This window comes from Nanorana parkeri, unplaced genomic scaffold, assembly GCF_000935625.1.
Source record: "Nanorana parkeri isolate BGI_ZX_2015 unplaced genomic scaffold, ASM93562v1 scaffold425, whole genome shotgun sequence".
NCBI classification, from domain to species: domain Eukaryota; kingdom Metazoa; phylum Chordata; class Amphibia; order Anura; family Dicroglossidae; genus Nanorana; species Nanorana parkeri.
The window spans coordinates 833030-840773 of NW_017306693.1; the positions used below are offsets into that span (position 1 = coordinate 833030).

General features: G+C 43.1%; 1 protein-coding gene across 1 annotated transcript in view; it reads right to left on the reverse strand.

Annotated features, from left to right (window-relative positions):
- The window catches only part of ASAP2 (ArfGAP with SH3 domain, ankyrin repeat and PH domain 2), a 193414-nt gene that overhangs the window by 26205 nt on the left and 159465 nt on the right, over positions 1-7744 (reverse strand). Inside the window, exon 14 of the mRNA XM_018559990.1 lies at positions 3869-4035. Within this exon, the coding sequence (XP_018415492.1) occupies positions 3869-4035 (167 nt within the window). The remainder of the gene's footprint in view (positions 1-3868; positions 4036-7744) is intronic.

Genomic DNA, 7744 nt, shown 5'->3' on the forward strand with positions numbered 1-7744 from the left:
CCACCACATCCCAACCCCTCTCCCACCACGTCCACCCCCACCCCGAAGCAGCAAAAAGTGTAGGGACACTCCAACCTGTACTAATCTCTACCCAATTTTCAATCAGCTACGCCCACCACTTGCATCATCTAATTTGCCCACAATTGTCACTACCATCCCAATGCATGATTGGATGTGTACTTCTATGCGGTGCTTGGAAAGGACACGTGGGACCATAGGGCACCCTGCCACTTAGCCCAGCCACAGCAGGAAATGAAAATGCCGATGATTATATCACAGGTACTTTCCTACTTGTTTTTTTTTACAGCCATTTCACTTTTATTGATACAAATTATGATGAAGAGAATTAGCAGAACATTTGGGAGGCCTGTTGTCAATATCACGGAGATCAGCTTTAAATTCTAGATCATGTCATTTGTTTTATTGTCATAAATGAAGTTCACACCTAAACGATGGGGTGCCCTGCGGCAATGCACGAACATTAACATAGTGCGTTAAGGTGAGCTTCAGTAGGCAACCCACTCAAAAGGAATGGGCTGGAAACGCACCTGAACAACCCAAAAACTGGACATGCATCATTTTATGGCAGCGCAACGCAGCTCGTGTTAGTGCAATGCAGCTTAGCTCTGCCCGTAAGGTGCTTTGGTGGTGCCATTCAGAATAAGTGGCGCCGTATCGCACCATTGCAAATAGCGCGTGGTGCTCCAACGTGTACTAGAATGTGTGTGTTCCAGCAATGCAATAATGTGAATGGGGCCTTATTATACGATACATACAGGGTCTAACAACTATTCTTTTTCTTCTTTTGCTCACTTTCCCCTGAACATGCTATATCACCTCTTTAATATAAAAAAGAAGGAGCCCTGGGCAGACTGGCTTGGTCCTCACTTACATTTCAAGGCTTCTTTGCTATGACGCAATTATACCTTTATAATTTCAACATCATGTAAATGCCTATTCAGGTCAAAATACAAGCAGGAGATGTTGACATAACTAATCCTTACATACAGCCATGAATGCTGGGAGTTGTAGTTCTACACCTAGACAAGGGCAGGTATGGGCTAAGCTTTTATTCCAAAACGTTTAAATGCCCTTAGGGGATTATTTGTGTTAACGTGCACAGTTTAGGAATGAGCTCATTGTAACATTTGCCTACATACATTTTTCCTCGGCTGCATGTAGCCCATCCTAGGCACTTTGTGCGCTCATTAGAAATTCAATTAGGCATTCTGGAGAGGTGGTGTTAACATTAATGTCAGCACTCAGTAATAAAGAGCTTTATGCAGACTCTGGACTGTGTCCAGCCAAGCATGAATGAAATCCTCTGGAAGAAACTAATTGCCTGAAGAGGCTGGACAATTAAGTTAAGTAACTGCTACCAGAAAGCCTCAGAGTGCCCCTTTCCGGGATGCTGGAAGAGCGAGGACTGTGTGGTCTGCGCCTTTCCCTAGTATTTTCAGAATGTTGAGTAGTGTGTGTTAAAGAAGAACTTGGGGCAGACATTTTAGTCATTCTCGCCGTGAGGCTTCCCCCATACTGCAAGGGTTAACTGCTCCTTTTTTTTAACCTAGGGTCAAAAAAGTTATGCTCAGCTCACCCGATCCTCCGAGCCGGCAGAGCTCCCTCCAGCTGCTTTTCTTCACCTCATCAGCAATGGAATGTCCCTTAGCGTCCTATAAACTGTATTGGGTGTAATGACTCAAGGATTCCTAGACTGCTGCACAGGAGGGGGAGACACCCTACACGGACCAGTCTAAGGGCCAGCTGGCTCAGAGGATCAGGCGAGTATAATTTTATTTTTACTCTAAGTAAAAACGAACAGTTAACCCTTGCAGTGCCGGGTTAGCCCCATTGCAAGGGTTAATAAAAAAGTCTGCTGGAGTTCTTCTTTCAATCGTTTCTATCTGCACATTTAGGTATTTTCTCTTTCTGAATGCATTTTACTAATACAGCACTAGGAGTTTAGGGTGCGGGTTAGACGTCACTTGAGCAGCTAAAAGGTAAAGAAAACAAAATGCATAGAGGCAAAAGAAAATCTGAATATATCACATCACATGAAGTTAGTCTTGGACCTGTCACACCATCTCCTCAGTCATACCAAAAGCTGGCCATATGCATTAAGATTCTTGTTCAGAGAAATAAATCGTTTGATTCCCCCATCCACACTACATAGCATGGTTGGAGGAATCTCCCCTGCTGGCTATTGTACAGTAATACCTCGGTTCACAATCGCAATTCAGTTCGCGAACAGAAAGTTCGGCAAAATTTTGCTTTCCGTTTGCGAACTCCACATCAGGTGATTAACATGACCGCGACCATCTCTGCCACGTGGTGGTGGCTTCCTCTAGTCGAGATCGCAGACAGACCTGTGCACACTTGCTGTGAAGCTTATTTGTGTGCTTTTTAGCACATACAGTACTGTACAGTATTATGTATTACATTGAACGTTATGGGGAAATTTGATTCGGTTGCGACCAGAATCATGGAACTAATTAAGTTCGTGAACCGAGGTACCACTTTATTCTGAAAGCTGACGCCTCCAAGTGTCAGATCCCCCCCAACAGTGATGGTGGCTGACTGGCTGCAGTCATTGTTTGGCCTTCAATTTTTCATCCTGTTCCATTTCTATTTTTTTCAGCCGACTTTCGTCTAGCCGGGTGGTGCCGGCTGCAAAGTGCGAGTGACTTTTTGATTAGTTATGTTTGATTTGCAGAGGCATCTGCAGTCACTCCAGCACCCGCCCGACTTTCGTGGGTTTTCTGGTCAGGTGTGTGATGGGATCTACTATGTATTGAGGGACAGAATGTTTACACCTTATACTAAAGAAACTGAAGAACACCAGCTGTTATTTTAATATGATGTCAAAATATGAAAATGACTTCCATGTTAAAGTGACACTAAACTCACGAGTTATGTATCTTATTTGTGTATCACTCGGCGGTAGATCCTCAAATCATCTCTGAATTGGTGCCGACACTGTCCTTCCTTCTGGAGGGGGGCTACTTTTGTTTCTCATGATCCTTGTGTGTGTTGTAAAGTAGTCACCGCTCCAAGCTCGCTCCTGTGGTGGACTACAATCACACATTTAGTTTACCAATTTGTACTGAGATTGTAGTCCATTATGGGACTTTACACTTTACTTTACAACACACACAGGGACCATGGGGGAATAAAAGTGGCCACCCTCCAGAAGGAAAGACAATGTCAGCACCAATTCAGAGATGATTTGAGGATCTACAGCCGAGTGATACACAAATAAGATACATTTTTGATAATAGTTAAGGTACTTAAAAGGAGAACTATGGGGCTAAGGCTTTTCCCCATAGTTCTCCTTAGGGTAATGGGAGGACACAAACTAGCGTCCTCCTGTCACCCTAAGCTCAGTATACCGCAAGCTACTGCTCGCGGTATACTGAGACGGCGCAGCTGAAGCGGATCCCGACAATTATGCCGGGATCCGCCCAGCTGCGTGAGTGACAGCTGGGCGGAGGCAGAGCCAGCTGTACCCGCCCCCTCCCCCGTCAGATCCGCCAGTCAGCAGTCAGCGCTGGAAGATCAGAGCGTGGAGAGGGGAATCCAGCCCCTCCCCCTGTCACGGCAGAGAGCTGTGACAGGATCGAGAGGTGAGCGAACGCCGGTATGTGTTCGCTCACCTCCCGATCTACTGAGCCGACCTGTGACAGTCTCATTGTCACAGGTCGGCTAGAACTATGAGGTGAGTGAAAAGCACTCACCTCATAGTTCTCCTTTAAATGCATTTTTAAGATGTAACTCCTGAATTTAGTGTCACTTTAAAGCGTACATGAGACTGAAGTGATTGGGTTTTCATGCAGTTCAGATAAAGAGGGAAAAGGTGAAGTAAATATACCTGCTGCTCCACAGTCACAGCATATATCATTCCCCGGCATCTTCTGGATGTCAGATATAATTTCCTTGGTCAGCTCCTGGACTATGTTGTTCTCGCCTGTACTGTGGTCTCCTTTGAAAGCATTGTTTAGTGCTTCTTCTTTGCTGTTCTGGAGAACGGACATCCATCTAGATATGGCAGACAGAATAGTGTTAGCCACGTTCTAGAGGAAGAGGGTCTTTTCAGCTTTGGAAAACCTCAACAATACATTAGTCTAGAGGAGGCCAAATCCATTAAAGGATTTAATGGATCCTTGTAGCCCAAACAAGGATCCATTCAAAATATATACAATATATATATTTTGGATAGATAAATACTTACCATCAAACTTTAACAATAGACTCTTAAAACTATAGCAAAAAGTAGGCTGATGTGACTGGAGAAATTAACAGGTCAACTTTATTACCAGCTATTCCCAATTCTCTACTGTATGGCCCATCCTGGCTTATCTTTCGTGATAACTTCTGGACTTACACATCAATCCCTCTTTTAGCATTCTTTGATTTTGGTTGTTTCCCTATCAACCCCTGGTGGGGTTTCTCGCTCCTGCTCATGTGCCCCCTGAAGTTCTCTTTATTCTACTTATTCTAATTTTCTCTATGTTCTTTCCTCTTTTCTCCTCAGTCTCTTCCATTGCTCTTCCCCTTGATGCTACTGCTTTTTATCTTGCACAACCCGAGACAAGGGGTTGGGCAAGTCTGTGGTAGGGTGCCCATATCTGGCCAGTTGATGTTACTAGTATTGGGTGAGGGTAGTAGATGCAGACATAATTATGGTATCTGCCTTGTACCTGGGAGATTTCACTGTTCCTATGTTTTGTTTTTCTTGTTCTGGTTTCAAAAGCTTCATAAACTTTTAATATTAAGAAAAAAAAACTATAGCAAACTATTCCAATAAGGTTCCCGCCACATAAGATTAAGTTTGACAGCCACCCTCTCCTTCTTGTCTGCCCAATAGACCCCAAGTAATTCTCCATGCCTGCTCTGAACTCATTCTACTCCTTTATTTCTCACTGCATATTTCTTTTATACCTGAGTAGTTGGGTTATACTGTTCAATTTGGATCTTTGAAACACAAAGCTTGCACTGATATGTACTGGCTACACAAGTGTCTGAACTGCACTGTATCCCATTCAGTAACGGTTTATCCGCAAAACTGTTTCACTCTTAGAATTTAATAAAAATCCCATGGAAAAGGAATCCTCACGGACTTTATAGCCCTGTCCATATGAATACAGCTCTGTACAGCACATCATATAGCAGAAATGATGGGGTTCTCTAGATTAGCACAACAGAGGGGTCCCAGTTTCAGGATTCCCAAAGTGCTTCAGCATCTCTATTCTGGGGACATCTTAATAAATAATAAAGATTACTTAGGGATATGTATTGCAAGCTGGCATGGGAATGCAGCTTCTGTAAACAGACCTGACAATGTTTGCTCCCAGGCTCCACAATAACTTTGAAAGTCCTCACCTGTTTTAGGTAAACACAGTTGCCTTTTTCCCTTCACCTTGTAGGACAGGTTGGGTCACAAGTATGAAATTCCAGTTTTGCAACACTGAGATGACTTTTTGAACATAAACTATGCAGTTAAAATAAGGTTATGAAAGTCTGGGAATTTATTACATTCCTTGCAATGTGTACCTTAGCAAAACATGTCTGACCTCTGAAGAGGTAAAGGGTAATAAAGAAGGTTCTATTCAGTAACAAGCTGTATTTCTGCAAGTGAACTGAGGACGAAGTTCCCTGTCATCCTTGTCCAGGTTAGCACCATTCACTTTCAGTGTGTGTTCCATAGGCGAAAGACTACAGAAGTGACCCTATTCAAGAGGCTCCATAAAGCAACATTACTCAACCTTTTTTCAGTCATGACACCCTTTAAAAGTATGCAAAAAAGTTTGAGGCACCCCAGTCTAACATGTAAAAAAGACGACTTTTGGGACCTCCAAAATCCATACCAGAGCCCTATCCATGATTGTGCTCTGGTATGGATTTTGAGGGGGTACCCCATACAAAAACAAAAAAAAGGGTTCCCCCCCCCCCCCCCTTCAAATCAGAAGCCCTCCTTCACATTAGAGCCTTCCCCCTCGCGTATTAGAATCCCGCCTTTTACATTACAGCCCCTCTATACATAAGGAGTGCCCTTCTTTAACACTGGAGTTCCCCCTCTCAAACATGGAGCTCCCCTTTACATCAGAAACCCCTCATCCTTCAAATCCAAAAGCCTCTTCAATCAGAATCTGCCCTTTCACATTAGAGCCCCCCTTCAAATCAGAAGTATGTCTGCACCATGTAAAGGCACGACACTGTGCAAACATTTTGAGGCACCCATGAGGAAGGAGAAGGCACCCCACAGAGTGCCATGGTACCCTGGTTGAGAAAGGCTGATCTAAAGAATGGCATGCAGTGCAGACAAGGGTACCAACCACTGTGAGAAAGATGGTCAGAAAAGAAGCCTTGGTCAAGTTGATGTAGACATTACATTGTTGGTTTTCTTTGGAAACCAGCTAGGAACTCCTTTGTCTTTAAAGATTGCGGGAGTTAAATAATGGCCACACTATAAAGCGAATAAATAATGCAAAATGGTATGACCAGTCTAAATCCTTGGGTTAGGAATGAATGGGTGGAAGCAACAGATGTGCTTATGGTCTATTTCACTGTGAAGAGACTGTTGCTGGCTAAACGTTTACTTAGTAAACCAGTCATAAAAATATCCCATTGAGCCAGTATGTGTCTGTACTGTCACTCTATCAATCCAATGTTCCGAGAACAGCATGCAAACCAAAGTTCCAGAAGCCGGCTTTCTTATAATAAAAAAAAAAACAGTGATTAAGATACCTTTAAATGGTGTATGTACTGTACACTGCCTGGCCAAAAAAAAGTCACCACCTGGATTTCGGGGCAGTGTTATGATCTGGGGTTGCTTCAGTTGGTCAGGTCTAGAGGTTCACTAATATTATTTCTCCAAAAAATTAGGTCTGCAGCCTACCTGAATATACCGAATGACCAGGATCAATAGATTTTTTCTTTCCTGATGGCACGAGCATATGCCAAGATGACAATGCCAGGATTCATCGGGTTCAGATTGTGAAAGAGTGGTTCAGGGAGCATGAGACATCATTTTCACACATGGAAATGATGTCTCATGCTGGCTGAACCACTATTTCACAATCTGAATCCGATGGGTCCTGGCATGGCCATCTTGGAATATGTCCAATGTGCCATCAAGGGGAAAAAAATCCATTGATGGAAAGTCCTGTTCATTCAGTATATTCAGGTAGGCAGCTGACCTCAGTTTTTGGAGACATAACATTGCCGAACCTAGACCTGACCAACTGAAGCAACCCCAGATCATAACACTGCCCGAAATGCAGGTGGTGACTTTTTTCAGGCCAGGCAGTGTATAACAGAGAGGTGAACCCAATCCCATTGTTCTCACATTAGAATTTATTTTACAAACTTGTATCCAAACATTGTTCTTCTCTCCCATTGCAGGACTGCTATGGGAATGGTGTTGCACTATACCATGGTGAGGAAAACAGTCTTGCCTCATCAAAACCAAAAAAATAAGACTGGGTGCAATTGTAATTTGTCTTTCATTACAAGCACATCACCCTCATATTCCTATGAAGCGCCTATAGGAAATTACCTCAAAATCTGATTAATGCTGTTTATTTGGCAAATACAAATGCTTATAATAAAAGGTGTATTTTCACAAATTCTGGGAACTTATTTTATTGTGTAAACACTTTGTAGAATAGTTGAAAGCTGTAAAGTGTATCCATTCAGAAGTGTAGCCCCTAGATAAAGCTCTAGATGGAGCAATATATATATATAT